This window comes from Nycticebus coucang, chromosome 2 (assembly GCF_027406575.1).
Source record: "Nycticebus coucang isolate mNycCou1 chromosome 2, mNycCou1.pri, whole genome shotgun sequence".
Taxonomy (NCBI): domain Eukaryota; kingdom Metazoa; phylum Chordata; class Mammalia; order Primates; family Lorisidae; genus Nycticebus; species Nycticebus coucang.
Window position 1 is genome coordinate 117,750,208 of NC_069781.1, and position 15,270 is coordinate 117,765,477.

General features: G+C 60.0%; 2 protein-coding genes across 6 annotated transcripts in view; one reads left to right on the plus strand and one right to left on the minus strand.

Annotated features, from left to right (window-relative positions):
* On the plus strand, positions 1-11,375 carry CBARP (CACN subunit beta associated regulatory protein). Of its 4 annotated transcripts, none has more exons than XM_053581420.1 (11): positions 1-52; positions 969-2,555; positions 4,281-4,391; positions 4,478-4,617; positions 4,784-4,848; positions 5,175-5,319; positions 5,487-5,658; positions 5,861-6,001; positions 6,454-6,664; positions 8,463-8,643; positions 9,643-11,375. In XM_053581420.1, exons 2-11 carry the CDS (start codon positions 2,229-2,231, stop codon positions 10,589-10,591), a joined length of 2,442 nt encoding a protein of 813 aa, XP_053437395.1. In that variant the 5' UTR covers positions 1-52; positions 969-2,228; the 3' UTR covers positions 10,592-11,375. The 4 variants fall into 4 exon arrangements, with proteins under 4 accessions (XP_053437395.1, XP_053437397.1, XP_053437399.1 ...); XM_053581424.1 differs by lacking the exon at positions 1-52 and adding an exon at positions 3,106-3,236 and having other exon boundaries at positions 2,418-2,555; XM_053581422.1 differs by lacking the exon at positions 1-52 and having other exon boundaries at positions 2,107-2,555; positions 5,563-5,658; positions 5,902-6,001.
* Positions 10,660-15,270, minus strand: part of STK11 (serine/threonine kinase 11) — a 27,972-nt gene continuing 23,361 nt past the window's right edge. Inside the window, exons 9-10 of one of the 2 annotated variants that reach the window (XM_053581427.1) lie at positions 13,214-13,429; positions 10,660-12,212 (exon numbers count right to left, since the gene is read on the minus strand). In XM_053581427.1, coding sequence (XP_053437402.1) covers positions 13,230-13,429 — 200 coding nt within the window. In that variant the 3' untranslated portion in view covers positions 10,660-12,212; positions 13,214-13,229. Of the gene's footprint in view, positions 12,213-13,213; positions 13,430-15,270 lie in introns of those variants that run through there. The other variant, XR_008378108.1, reaches the window with a different exon arrangement.

Genomic DNA, 15,270 nt, shown 5'->3' on the forward strand with positions numbered 1-15,270 from the left:
CTGAAACGCTTGCGCTCCAGTGTCCTTCATGACTGGGGGCGCTCATTGGATGGTAGGCCCTAGAGAGTCATCAGGGACATCGAGACATAGATGACATCTAGATTCCTGCTCTGGATTTGGAGAGGGGGGGCTTTAGCCAACATCTCACATAATGAGCAGATCGTGTAGCGTGTTAGGTGGTGACTAATGCAAAAAAAGAAAAAGACCAGTAAGGGGGAATGGGGCAGGTGCGCTGAGAACGGCGTCCTAGGCGGAACAGCCCTAGCAGAGGCGCAGGACCGCACGGGAGGGCTCGGCGACGCCGGCAGAGGGAGCCCGGAGCCCGAAGATGTGCTCGCCGCCCCCCCCCCCCGGTCCGCCCTTGGCCAGCCCTCGCCCCCGCGCTCCTCTGACGCAGGACCGCGGGCGCGGGCTGTGCAGTGCTCGGCTGACGTCAGCCGCAGCTTGCGCAGCCTCGCTCGCGGTCATGACGTCACCACCCCACCCCCGCGTTCACGTGTGTTCGCGACCCCAGCCGGCCTCCGCGTCGTCCCCCCTCCACAAACTGTGGGTTCCGGGGAGAAAGAGGAGTCTTTGCTGACAGGGATGGGCGTTCTCTGGGAAGGACCTTGAGAGACAGTGCGAAGGGCTGGTGTGCAGGGAGCAGGGGAGAGTCGCGGTCACAGCTGGCCGGGGACTGGGCCAATGGCCAGTGAAACCCAGAGTCTCCTGTGGGGGCGAGTCTGAACCTCCAGGGCTCTCACACTGGAGGCTGCACCTTGCTCTCTGCCTGGGTCCAGGCCTCCACACCGGCCAGCGTCCTGCCCCTAGGATCTGTGCACTTGAGGACGGAGACTGGGGCCTGGATCCTTCCTAGGCCTGAGCTGCGAAGGGCACTGGGGTGGGATGAGGTGTGTGAGTCATAAGGCCTAGGCATTCTGACCCTGGGGGTTGATGGTCGTGTTAAGGAATCCTGCTTACTTTCCTAGGAGTGTACTGTGCAGCACCTCCAGCCTCTAACCCCACATGTGGCCACTCTAGGAAGCTGGAAGGTCCAGTGGGCACCTCAAACCTATCTACTGGACAACTCTCCAATCCCCATTCTGGGGTGAGAGCTGATGGAATTCCAACTGTCCTGGCCAGTCAATGCTGCATGGCCACTGTGGCCACTATCTCCTTCCTGGATAGCCCTGGCTTCCTCCGTGTGTCACCACAGGTATCTTCTATACAGCCAGAGAGTCTCCTTTTAGAAAAGCGGACCTGACCATGTTCCCACAAGATGGTGTCCTGCTCCTTCCTACACGGGGATGCTCAGCAAACACACCGTTCTATTTCAGGCCTCTGTCCATGGGGTTCCCACTGGCCAAGAACCAGCTTCCCTAGGGCCACCACCGCTTGCCCAGGCCTTGTTCTGTGCCAGGCATAGAACAAGAAGTAAAATATTCAAGGAGAGAAAGTCAGGTAGGGGATGAGAAATGTAGGGTGGGAAGTGTGACATTTGTAGCCAAAGGGAAGCAGAGATATATGCTGATACTTTGATGTTTGGTGAAAAGTTGAAGGAGGTGGTGATGTGGTGTCTTTCGGTTGAATGGACCGAGGAAGGTCCATTCATGGACCATCCATGCTGGGCACCTTCCAGAGCACAGGCCCTGAGATTGCCTGTGCCTGCCACACTTTCTGGATGAGAAAGAGGTGCTGTTGCAGGGTGTTGAAAACTGGCCCAATGGGGCTGGGACGTCTAAGAGGGAGAAGTCAGGGTTGACTCTTGCTGGTATACTCTCAACGTCACCTCACCAGAAGCTGGCATCTGTGGGCTCGTTTAGGCCCGGGTGGCACTCAGTACAGCTTTGAGTATCTGCTGTCCTTTGCTCATTTCCTGTCCCGCAAGAGGGAGAAGGGAGCAATCGAGACGTGATGAGACACTACACCAGGGGGAACACGCATCGGGGGTGCAGGTGAGGGGTGTGTGCCCAGGTCCCCTGCCCTGAGCATCAACCCCTGGACTGGGGGCAGAAGCCCTGGCTCAGCATCTTCCTCCATACCCTCAAGGGGAAAGCAAGAAGGGCAGTCAGTGCACCCCGAGAAATCTTTAAGGTGCATTTCAAAATCTGAGGAGAGAGGCAAGGAGTAATCTTGCTTCCCAAGGAACTCTTTCTCCTCCTTGCCAGCTGGTTCTCGACCTGGGTTAGGTGAGTCGTGCCGAGGGGCTGGGGGCGGGGACTCGGCCGCAGAGGGAGGGGGCCGATTTCATGTGCCGAGGGGGCGCCCGGGAGCTTAGGCTCCGCCCCCCACCCCTGCCGGAAGGGAAGGGAGGCTGTGGCCAGCGCCAAACGAGCCAGACCCGACGACTACCGCGGCGGGGGCGGCTGGCCAGGGACCCGGCGACACCGGGCGCACCGAACGGGCACGCCGCCAACGCGGTCACGTGCGTCGGCCACTCCTCTAGCGCCGGCCTCCCCCGCGCGCCGCTCTCTCCATTCATAAATTCTCCGCCTGCTCCGCGGCCACTCGGTGCCGGAGCCAGCCAGGAACGACGCGCAATCGCTCGCCCGCCCGCCGCCGGTCCTGGCGCTGAGGTAGGCGCTGTGGGCCCGGGGCTGCACCGGGGCGGGTAGGGTGCGGGCCAGGGCCGTGCATCGCGGCCAGCCCCGGGACCCGCCCTAGCTCTGGACCACCCGCTCTTCCCCACTGGGCTGCGCAGCAGGCGGGAGGGAGCGGAGGAGCCGGAACAGCCAGAGGGGCCCAAATGTTGGGCCCCCAGCCCAACCTCTCTAGGTGGAAACCCCGCCCACGCCTTTTTCAGGCCTCAGTTTCCCCTGTAACATCGGGCGAGGGCGATGGCGTCTTGGCTTCCCGGCTTAGCCCGGGGTTGAGTTAAGCCTAACGTTGGGTTTTCTCTTTTCTCTCCCTGGCCATCCCCGTTCTGGGGCCGACTGGGGGCCGCGGGGCTGCCCCCTGGGAACCTCCTCCCTCGGCTTCCGCACCGGCCTTCTTCCAAGAGTCACCTCTTTCCCCCCTCAGCCTCCTGCCATCTTTCCCAGTCTCCTGTTAAGGTCCGGTGCCTCCGCCCCACGCCCTCCAGCCTGAACTCATTTCCCGACCTACATATGTGCTCTCTTCCCCCAGTATAAGGAAGCCTCAGCCAGTCTCTGACCTGAAGCCCTGAGGACAATTGGCCTAGGTTAAGACCCTCCCCTTCTCTGGGCCTCGGATTACCCGCTCTCCAGTGGCGGTGACAGACCTAAGGGACTGGAGAGGTTGGCGCCTATGCACTCTTCCTCTGGGAAAGGGCCTCCCGCGTGCCCAGTGCCCATGCCAGCTCAGGGCTGCAGGACCTCTGCTGGGGTCCTTCCCACTTGGCTGCGCTGGGTGTTAGGGGTGGAACAGGTGCAATTTCTAGGCACCCTTTCCCGAGTGCTGAGCCCCCTTCCCTGGCCTCAGTTCCCCCATACATAAGGCAGACGCAGAGGCCAACCAGAGCCCGAGAGGCTTCCGGACGCCCTGGGCTGGGCACAGCAGGGAGGGCAGCAGCGGCCATCTTACCACCTAGGGCCGCTCTGCGCCGCCCCCGCAGGAGGCCTCCCTCCCGCGCCCCCTTCTCTCCCTGCTCCCTGGCAACCCGCTCCCCCCACCCCCCCTTGCTGGCTCGGTCGCCATGGGAACCAGATTCTTCAGGGCTGGGAACAGATGCTCCTTCTTTGTCCTTTTCACTCCTACTGGCGTTTGCTGGAGAGGAACCTGTACCTCCCAGAGCCTGGACGGGGTTACTGCCCTCAGCCCCTCCACTCCGTCCTGTGGGGTGGACAGCCCAGAGGGCTCTCTCCTCACCCCATCTATGACTGGGGCCCTGCCAGGGGCTAACTGGAGTCTTCTGGGGCTGGGGCAGCCTCAAGAGTCTGATGGCAGGGGCAGTGGGCGAGGCACCTGGGGTCTGGTCTGAGGGAGCTGCATGGTCTCAGTTTCCCCATTCCTCCAAAGGGTGCTTTCCCTTTCCTGGGCAGAGCTCCTAGCCTAGTGCTACCTGCTGGGCCGGCCCCACCAGCTGCAGCTGTGACAGGCATGCATACATAAGCACAACCTCCCCCATTTTTAAGGTGGGGAAACAGATCTAGAGAGAAGGCCCCCAGCCCTACTGGCCAGGGGCTGATTTGAGTGGGGTGGGGATTGCTCTGGGGCTCCCCTCACCTCTACAGTTGTTGCAGTATGGGCTCCTGCTCCTCTGGGGGGAGTGGGCTCATTTGCAATGGCTCCTGTAGGGAGGAGCTGGTAGAGCTGCAGCTGAGCAGATCCTGTCCCTCTAGGCCGCTTCTTCCCACCTCAGAATGCAGCCCACAGCCACCATGGCCACAGCTGCTGCCACCACTGCCACAGTAGCTCTGACATCATGGGACAACGCCACTGGCCATCCCACGGTGGGTGAGGGGGCAGGATGAGAGGGGTGGATGGGATGTCAGAGTCCACGCCAGCAAGAACCTTACCCACCAATTGTGGCCCGTAGGCCGAGCCTGACCCCATCCTGGACAACTACGTGCTGCTCGTGGTAGTGATGTCACTATTTGTGGGTGGCACACTGGTGGTGCTGTCCGGGGTCCTGCTCCTCTGCAAACGCTGCTGGGAGGTACACCAGCGCTTCAACAGGTGTGAACCCCAACCCAGGGCCAGGCAGGTACACGGGAGGTGGGTGCATATGGGTGCCACTGGATGCAGTCCATCAAAGCAGGGATCTCTGAAGATAGGTTCAAGCAGGCCCCTGGAGGCTGGCTGATTCCTCTGTCCCATCTGCCTCTCCTACTGTCCCTCACAGAGCTGTGGAGGAAGCTGAGAAGACCACCACCACTTACCTGGACAATGGCACCCACCCAGCCCAAGGTGAGGCACCTGGTCCAGCCCGCCACCCCGCTGGTCCATCTGCCCCTTGGCCACCTGCTGGCCCCTTCGGACTGCCTGACTGTCTGTGTCTGTCTGTCTCCCCCACCAGACTGGGCGCAGCTCGATTCCGACTCATCTCTGTTTCCTTAACGCACAGGCGCGTGCTGAGCGAGTGAGTGTGTGAGCGGATGAGCGAGTGCCCGCCCTGCCGCCCGGTCCGCCCTGCGGTCAGTTGGGCACCCCCCTCCCTGTCCCACCTGCCTAGCAGCCTGCCTGGGCCAGGCATGGCCCACCCGGGGCCCACCCTTTCCTGCCTCTCCACGCAGACCCTGACTTCAGGGGGGAGGACCCCGAGGGCCTGGACACAGAGACGGAGCGCTTCTTGTCTGCCAGCGCCACTGGCCGCCGGGTCTCCTTCAATGAGGCGGCCCTATTTGAACAGAGCCGCAAGACACAGGACAAGGGCCGTCGGTGAGGGGTGTGGCTGGGTCCTGGGGTCCATGGGAGGGCATTGGCCTCTTTGGTTGACTTATTTCCCATGGTGGATGGAGCCCAGGGCAGAGTGGGTAGTAGGTTGGGGGCATCCAGCAAGTCAGAGGTGGGGCAAGGGGCATGCTGACCAGTCAAGCTCCTCGCAGGTATACCCTGACAGAGGGGGACTTCCACCACCTGAAGAATGCCCGCCTCACCCACTTGCACTTGCCACCCCTGAAGATTGTCACCATCCATGAGTGTGACTCGGGTGAGGCCAGCTCGACTGCCACCCCCCACCCAGCTGACACCCACAAGGCCAGCCTTGCCATCTTCCAGGTGAGCAGGAAGGATAGTAGCCAGCAGGGCCCTCAGGGCGGGAGGTGGTCTTAGGCCTTTCTAAACCTCCACTGTGGATTGGGGCCCTCCTTTTATGATGGGTTGGGGTGGCTGGGGTGGGAGGCCAAGCTCAGCATACTCCTTACCCACCCGTGCTCTTTGACCTATTGCTGCTTCCTCCTCCACTGGCTCTGTCCCACAGCCCCCGGGCAAGGCCCTCACTGGCCGCTCTGTGGGCCCCAGCTCCGCCCTGCCAGGTGACCCTTACAACTCAGCTGCGGGCACCACCGACTTCGCAGAGATCAGCCCCTCAGCATCTAGTGACTCCGGGGAAGGCACCTCGGTGAGGGGCTCATGTGTGTCCCCAAGGGTGTTGGGTCAATGGCAGGATCCTTCCTCTCCTTGCCTGCGCTCAATTGGCCTCATATCCACCCCAGCCATCCTTGCCTGCCTGGTCCCCACACAGAAGAGGAAGAGAGAGCAGGCATATGCTTATACATGTATGGGGTGCCCCAGGATCCCACTTTTTTTCAGATGTCAGCCCTGACACCCACCCACCCCAAGCCATGAGAGGAAAGTGCCTGGCCACTCACCCTGGGAAATCCCTCTGTCCCCAAACCCCACCAGCAGAACACCCAGGAGAGCCTCTCAAAGGCAGGGTCTGGGGGAACCCACCCACCTAACCAGATTGCCCACTCCTGCCACCTTTGCCCCTCTCTGTCCAGGTGGTGGGGGGGAGGCCTTGGGTCTCAGCCAGGGTCTATGTGCCTAAAAGTGGTCCCTATTCCCTCCCAGTTGGATGCAACTACCAGGAGCACCAAGGCTGGTGGCCCAGGGGCTGCTTCAGGGTCCAGGGAGGTGAGCCCAGGCTCTGGGGCAGGTACTGTATTACAGTTCTTCACCCGACTGCGCCGCCACGCCAGCCTGGATGGGGCTAGCCCCTACTTCAAGGTCAAGAGATGGAAGCTGGAGCCCAGCCAGCGGGCGGCCAGTCTGGATACTAGAGGTGAGCAGTGGTCCCTGGGAGGGGACAGGCCCAGCTGCCAGGTGCTGCCCTGGGGTGGGGCCTATGCTGTCAGTGTGCATCTTGCCCAAGGTACTACAGCAGGTCAGGATGGCCCAGGGGCAGCCTGAGGTCCCCATGCCAGAAGGTGTTCCACGGGTCCTCAATGCTTTGCTGCTGTGTTCAGGGCATCTACAACAGGGTAGTAAAGGAGGAAATGTGTTTGAGGCCACTCCAAATGTGTTTGGAGTTTGGAGGCCAGGCCAACTGGCCAGGTTCAGGGCCCTGGCCCCTTCAGACAGGGACAACTCACTCTGACCCATCAGGATGTTGAGTATAAGGCAGAGTCTCTGGGCCCCAACCTGGTTTCCCTCCTTGGTTGGCTAATACCGTTTTCCCGAAAATAAGACCGTGTGTTATTTTAAGGTGTGCTCCCAAAGATGTGCTAAGTCTTATTTTCAGGGGATGTCTTATCTTTCCTGTAAGTAGGTCTTATTTTCCGAGGATGTCTTATTTTCGGGGAAACAGGGTAGTAGTCTCACTCCAACTACTGAGTGACCCTGGTCCAGTCATTTCTCCATCCTGGGCTTCAGCATTCTCTGACAATAAAGCAATAGGGGTAGGTCAGCCATGGATCAGTGTAGGGTTTCTATAAGGCCCCAGATAGTGTTTGGTTTCGTGGTCAGACAGGCTCTGTCTGCGTCAAATATTCAGTGCTGCTGCTGGAGGGACAAAGCATCTGTAGATAGTATGTTATGAATGAGTGTAGCTGGCCATGTGCCAGTAAGTAACTTTATTTACAAGAACGAGTGGTTATAGGCTATAGTGTGGAAACCACTGGAGTAGATGACAGCAGCCCTTCAATTCTGCAGACCCCCAGTTGTGTGTGGCCCTATCCAGTGCTCCTTATCCTAGGCCCAAGGTGGGAGTATATGCATGTGTAGTGGGAGGCAACCCCTGCCTAGAAAGCATGGGAATAGCCATCCCTGCCTGATAGAGCTCTGCAGGGCAGGAGCAGCTCTGAGAGCCTGGGGCTAGGTCAGGCTGCTGAGGCACTGGCTACACCATCATCAGTGAGGCTACAAGAGGGGTCAAGTAGTGGGGGAAGGTGCGGTCTGGCTGAGATAGTCTGTACCCTGAGTGATGGTGAGACCCCCTTACTGGGGCCTGGTGGGGGCAGACTCCAGCCAGTGCAGGAAGGACTAAGTTCTTCCAGTTCCTTATGTGGCTTCTGGCCAAGGGAGGGAAAGGTCTGTTTCACCTGAGAGGGTGTGCAAACTTCAGATGCATGGGTCCAGGTTTCCTGATGGTGACTATAGTCAGATGGTTGCAGGAGCACCCAGAACCTGTTTGTGGATAACTGCTCTCCTTACCCTAGGCCTGCTGAAGCTTCTCCAGGAGGCTTAGTCAGGAGAGGGTCTTGGCCCCTGGCCAGAGGGCCTTGAGTCAAGGGGGAACAACCCCTCAGCACTCCCTAGGCTAAGGTGGAACTGATAGGAGAGAATACCTCTCTTCTTCATTTCACTGGTCCCCACCAGCCTGTCTGACTTGCCAATGCCTTCCAGCTTCTATACTAATTTTAGCTGGGCTGTGCCTACCACTGGATGTCCAGTGAAGGTCCTCTCAATGGGCTATATATTTGGCCAGGGATGTCCTGGACCACTACCATCACCTGACGCTCTTCTCTCAGGCTCACCCTAGCTTTCCTGGATACTTTGGTCCCAGCCAATCTGTTCTTGGTGCCCACTCCCCTGTGTCTATGGTGGGACACACACAGGCTGACAAGCCTTCCCCTGTACAGGTTCCCCCAAGCGGCACCACTTCCAGCGGCAGCGGGCAGCCAGTGAGAGCATGGAGCAGGAGGGGGACACCCCACACACGGACTTCATCCAGTACATTGCCCGTGCAAGCGACACAGCGGCCTTCCCGCCCCCCCGCCCCTTTCTGGCCAGCCCCACCAGTCCGCCCCCCTCTCTCGGCAGGTATTTTTCAGTAGATAGAGGTGCTAGGGGTGGACCTGTGGGCCCCTGCTCCGCTCCGTCCCCTCCCCAGGCGACCTAGGGAGCACTCTCCCCACCCTGTGGATACGAATTCACTTCCCTCCAGCAGCAAGGCCCCTCCCAGAGGCTGACTCACTGGGGCCATCTCTCCAGCATGGACCAGAGGAGGGACCAGAGGAGGGAAACAGGGAGAGATTGGGTAAGGGTAGGAGGGTGGTGGGGGCCCCAGATGATGCCTCCAGGTTCCCCAATACAAGATACCACCTGCCCAGGCAGTGCCCTCAGAGATACATGCCCAGCCTGGTACCGCCACTTCCTGGTAGAGTCCAAAACTTTAAGGGCTTTTCCCACCTACCTCTGCTCCTGAGGCCTGGGCAGTCCCTTCTCAGAAATTGTTGTGACCAATTTTCCCAGCTGTATCTGTTCTCACAACCCCCTGGGCCCACATGAGTGGGATGAGTGATGGGACCCCAGGAACAGAGTAGGGTTCCTTGGACAGCTCCTGGTCTTGGTGGACAGTCCTTGCTTTTGTGTGTCATCCTTGGATCCCTTATCCATGATGGGTAGGTGAAGAGTCCAACCTGCCCTGGAATAGGGGCTGAGCTGGACCAAACCTGGTCTGCTTATCCTGTACTGCTCCTATTTCCATTAAGAGGCTGGGGAGAAGGTGTCTTCCCTCAGCCCTGGGAGTGTTACCTCTCCCTCAGGGCGCTGTTTCCCTGAGAGGGTCGGGGCTCCACAGTTTCAGTGGGTACCTGGATTAGATGTTATGAGACACCCTAGTTAAAAAGCAGGTGCCACCGCCTAGGGTTAATCCAAAAAGCATCCTGGTGCAAAAAGGGCAGCAGTCATCTCATGGGTTCTGGATGAAGCCCAAGGGTTCCACCTGCGCTCACCCTCTCTAACTCAGAGGCGGGGGTGGCCGGCCGAGAAGGGAGCGCGGGCTCAGCGGGGCTCTGATGGCCATGGCCTGGCTTGCAGGCTAAAGTCGGCTGAGGCAGCGGGAGGAGTGAGCCCCGAATCCTCCCCAGAGCGCAGCGGCGGGGTGGGGCCACAGCAGCAGCAGCCGCAGCAAGGACAACAAGAACCCGACACCGAGCGGGACGCAGGTCCCGACCAAGCCCAGACCAGCTACCGCGACCTGTGGAGCCTGCGTGCCTCGCTTGAGCTGCACGCAGCCGCCTCTGACCATAGCAGCAGCGGCAACGACCGTGACTCGGTGCGCAGCGGCGACAGCTCGGGGTCGGGGGGCGCGCCGCCCGCCTTTCCGCCGCCCTCGCCACCCGCGCAGCGGCCCAAAGATGGCGAGGCACGCCGACTGCTGCAGATGGACAGTGGCTACGCCAGCATTGAGGGCCGTGGTGCGGGCGATGATGCTGAGCCGCTCGCCATGCCCGTAAGGCCTCGCAGTCCACGTGCTTGGCCTCGTCGCCCGCGCCGAGACTACAGCATCGATGAGAAGACCGATGCACTCTTCCACGAGTTCCTGCGCCACGACCCTCATTTCGACGACGCGCCACTCGCCGCCGCGCGTCACCGCGCACGCGCACACCCGCACGCGCGCAAGCAGTGGCAGCGCGGCCGGCAACACAGCGACCCTGGCGCACGTGCGGCCATGGCCCCGGCCGCGGCCCCAGGTGTGGCCCGCCTAGCACGTGCGCCCTTGCGCCGCGGCGACAGCGTAGATGGTCCCCCCGACGGCCGCGTACTTGCTGGCGACGACTCCGCTATCTCTGTCATCGAGGAGGAGCCCGGCGGCGGGGGCTGCTCAGGCTCGGGCCTGTGCGTCGAGCCTTCTGGGGCGCTGCTGGACAAGTTGGCGGCCGGCCTCGAAGAGAGACTCTTCCCACTTCGCCTCGCCGAACCCGTTGCTGCGGCTGCCGCACTGGTCGCCGCTGCCCCTACGTCCCCCGACCACAGCCCGGTCTAAGCCCCGCGCCCAGAGCTCACCTCTTGGCAGCTTCTCTGGCGCCGCGTGGGGACTCGGTGGCGGGAAACACGTGGAAGCGCAGCGACCTGGCGCGCGCGCACTCGGTTACGTACGCTCTAGTGCATCTCCAGAGTGCACGCGCACAGCCCCCTGTGAGCGCCTCGCCGGTTTCCCAAGGCATCCTGAGGCGCTGGCGCTCCAGAGCCCTGGCTGGGAAGGAGAGAGAAACAAGTCCTCGCCCGGAGGCTCCTGAGGACAGCGCCCTACTGCCCTCATGGCGTCCCTTAGTCGGAGGCACTCACTTCTCACACACAGCGCAGGCTATCCCGAGGCACTTGCTCGTGTCCCCAAGGCAGAAGCGCTGGGCCGCCCGGGTCGGGAGGTTGGCTCGAGGCTGCCAGTTCCCGAAGCCGTTTACCTCACTACGGCGTGTGCCTGCGGCAGCCCGCGCCCCTTCTGAGCAATAACCGCGCCCGCCGCTGACTAGGCCTGGACGCATCTCCTGCCGCCGTCCGAGTCGCACCCCTGCAGTCCCGCATGTGCTTGACGCCCCTCCACCTCAGTTAAAGGAGGCACCAGAACTCCTTGGTGTTTGAAACATGAACAAAACTCACACGGCCAAGGCGTCAAGTTTCCCAAGCTTTATTTATTGCCAAAAAAGGGGCTCACCCTCGCCTGCCTCGCTGTCCCACCCTAGACGTTTTGTGCCCAGTGTGTACCATCTAATAATGGAATTTCCTGTTGTGTTTTTGTTTTCTGATTGATTATAAATATTTACTGTATACCCCTGTTTACTTCAGGTTTCATCTGGGGATCCAAGATCCCAGTGGCCTTGGGGGAAAAAGGGCGGCCTGGAGTCCCACCATTAGGCCCTGGCTGTTTGGAGACCACTGAAGGCCTCAGGGGATGTGCACACCTGCTCCACCTGCCCTAGCATGGAGGCATGAGATGTAGCTGCCTTATGGCTCCGGCCTGAGTCCACTACCCACCACCAGCAAGACCTGCACATCCTCCATAGAAGGCCCCAGGCCAGCCCATGCATGGGAGACCAGGGTCCCCGACCTGACTGCCCCTCCTGCAGCCCAACAATTCCCAAACACCCCTCACAACCACAGCTCAAATCCATCTGTTTTATTTTTTCTTAAAAAAAAAAAAAAAGAGAAAGGAACCAAACAACAAAAACAAGGTAGCCACTTGGCTCCGTCTGGGCGGTTCTGCATGCATGGTGGTAGTAGGTCTCCATATTGGCTTCTCTGTGGCTATGATCACTAGGTGTGGAGCCCTAGTATAGCAGTGAGACAGACCAGAAGGGGCAGCAGAGAGCCAGTAGTCTAAACGTAAAGTGCTTTGCGAAGGCCAGGCCTCTCCTCCCTGCCTGGGAAGGGTGCACAGGATTGCAAAGTCCACCGTTGAGCCTGCTGTCGACCAGTGCTGTGTGCAGGTGGCTGAGGGGAGGGCTGGCCCAGTCCCTGCTGTCCCCACCTGGCCCTCCAGGATGTTCCTGACTCCTGAGGGCCTGTCAACACAGAGGCTTGGTGACCTGGGTGGGCAGCAGGCCGAAGTCAGCAGGAAGACTGAGGTGGGCCAGGCCCTGGCACCTGTGGGGGCTCCTGGAGACAGGCTGCAGGTGAGGGAGGAGGGAGGATGGGTCACTCTGGGCACTTGGACCACTGCATCCCTGAAAGGCAGGCCTTGCCCATAGGCTGGCTGGGCCCTTACTGGAGGGAGGAACTGGGGAAAGCCACCCCTTGAGCCACTTCTGGAGAAACTAAGTGCACCTTCTTGCAGCAGGGCCAGGGTACCTCCCTCAAGTGACTTTCTACCCAGCCTGGCTGGTTCAGATGCAGGCAGATAGGTGCTATGGGCAGCCATATGACTTAGTGACCCTGGGGGAGGGGATGTGGCCAGGTAGGGCCTACTGGCTGAGGCACTCAGCCCACATCCTCAGCACGTGACAGGGTCTCCAACATCCCTGGTGCCTGCCTACCTACTCCCCACGCTAGGGTGGGTCAGGCCAAGGCAGAAGGTGCTTGGGTAGAGCCTGAGCAGCATCCAGGTTGACTCAGCCTCAGCCAGGCCCTTGCAGACGGCCTGGAGCTCACAGCAGCCAGGCCCTGCTTCCCTGAGCCTTCCCCACTACCCACCCATGCAGATGCCTCAAAACCTCTGGGCTGATCTAATATATAACCCTTTCCCAAGAGCAGCCTAAGGCATGGAGAGGTGATGGCTAGGCCCAGCACAGGTGCTGGTACAGCTGAGTAGGGTCCTCTAAGCTGTACCCACTCCTGTAAGGCAGCCTGTCGTGGCTCTGAGCCAATGGGTCCTATGGAAAGTGACCCCCTCCATCTCATTCCAGACACTGCCTAACATGGACTGCCATGAGCAGAGTCCTACCGCAGTCCTCAGTGACCAACATGCTGGCCCCAGACCAGGCACTATGAACAGGAAAACTGGCTGTGGCCCCAGGACAGCTCAGCAACCCAAGGATTACAGGGTGATAATGCTCCCATCAGTGGCCACCTTGAGTGGTCACTCTGCCTGTGGCTCAGCTGAGTACTGGCAGTGCCCACAGCTGGCTTATAGCATTCAGGTGGTATCCCCACAGCTCTTGTTATGTCCCACCTGCAGGCAGCCACCCTCATTGCTGTTTGCAAGTTGACAGCCGGCGGATCTTGCTGCTGGCAGAGTAGGCCCTGCGGACAGGGTTGGGGGCCCCAGCCCGGCACTCCACCTTGGGTTTGGTGTTCAGCTGTGCTGACTCTGTGCCGTTCATGCACACAGCCTTGGGCAGGCCCCGGTTCTGTCCATTCTGACTGGTCTCTTCTTCCGGGACCTGTCCTAGAAGTAAAACAGCAAGTGTGGCCTGAGCCATGGACCAGCACCTCTCAGAGATGCCTGGGCCAGGTCTGTCCGACTCCTGCACAGGCCCAGTCCTATCCTGCCTAAACTGCCACCTCAGTGGCTCAGTGACCTCCCAGACAGGGAAAGGGAGAGCTGACTAGGGGCCCTGTATGCCCTGTGTGTCCTGCACACAGACACGGGTCTAGGGGCAGAGGAGCCTCAGCGCACTCAATGGTGAGGACATAGAAGGGCCAGGCTCTGGCTGGTGTATAAGATGCCAGCACAGGGCCACAGGGGAATAAGGAGGAGCTCAGCCTGCCAGCTGCCCAATAAGCTGCAGACTTGCACCCTGTCCAGGTGGACACTGTCCTCACAAGGGGCTTGGAGCAGGCAGGAAATAGCCCACTTCCTCTGCCCCTGTGGGATAGTGGTCAGTCGGGGGGGACAAATGGTTGATACAAGGAGGTTCTGTATCAACCTCCTTTACCTGCCCCACAGAACCAACTCCCTGGCAGAAATCAATGGAAAACTGCTCACAGCTCTCCAGCCCAACTCAGTCCATTTCCCACAAAGGGGCCAGTGCCTAACTCAGTGGTTTCTACAATACACATTTCATGTGCACAAGAAGTCTCTGGCTGTAACAAAAACACTTCAGTAAGAAGGCACCAATTTCAAAAAATAAATAAATAAATAAATAAATAAATAAATAAAAAAAGAAGGCACCAATTTCACTCTCAGGCCTGCACTCACAGCTGCTCAGTTTCCACTGAAGCAATTTGTGGGAGGCCCATGCCCTGATTTGACGGGGCTGCCCCCAGGGGGCCCTCACGCCAGTTGGCAGAGCCCTTGGGACTTGCCTACACATGAGGGTGCTGCCCCCTCATCCCACCCCAGACCTCTGTCTGAGGTAGCCTGGGATCCTGCCCTATACCAGTGACTAAACCACAAGCACCACCATAGCCAAGGTCACCTCCAGAGGAGCTGTCCAGCTTCTGACACAAAGGGACCTTCCCAGCTTAAAAGATTTGGCTCAGGCAACTCCTAAGGCCTGTGCAGGGCAGCAAGACAGTGGGACAGAGGACTGTCCACCTAAGTGCATCTTAGGTTTCAGGCTAGGCTAGGACCTCCTTCACACCCTCCCTGCTGGCCTGGCCATAGTCTAGCGTGGGGTGAGTGGGGTCACAGAAAAGGCAACCCAGCCTCTGCCTCTTCCGAAGGATAGCTCAGGGCTCTCACAGGCCCCAAGCCCTTCAGTGGGTGCTTTCGGCTCAGGGGTCCTGGGCTGCAAGGGTGCAGGGGCTGCTGTGGGGTCAGTGTGTGGCCTATGTCCAGCAAAGGCTCTCAGGGCCTGACAGGCTGGTCTTGCCCTCCCTCAGGCTGCTTGTCCAAGTCTTGCCAGCCCACCCTGTTACAGGGCCCCCAGTGCTCTGAGAGGAAAAAAGCTTCAGACCCGGGGCCAGACAGCAGCCAGGGCTATAGCAGGACATCAGACAACAGGCACTGACCCAACCTCATGGGTCTCAAGGTGGACACGCCCAGGGAAGGGTACCACCATGCACATCTCACCTCCCAGAATAGCTGGGGCCGCACATCCCACAAGAGCCCCCGCAGGAACAGAGGGCCAGGTGCTGCTGGACTGTTGGACAGCGTCCTACAGGATGGGCTGGCTGTACACAGGGTGGGGGAGCAAGGCTCCCAAGGGCCTCTGCTGTCCTGGGACTCTCCCCAGTCTCCCGCCCCTACCCACCTGACCTGAACACTAGCCTCTGCAGTAAAGCAGAAGCAACTCTCAACCACTGGCCTTGTCTGGGGTCCTTGAGCAGGGGGCCAGGCCAGAG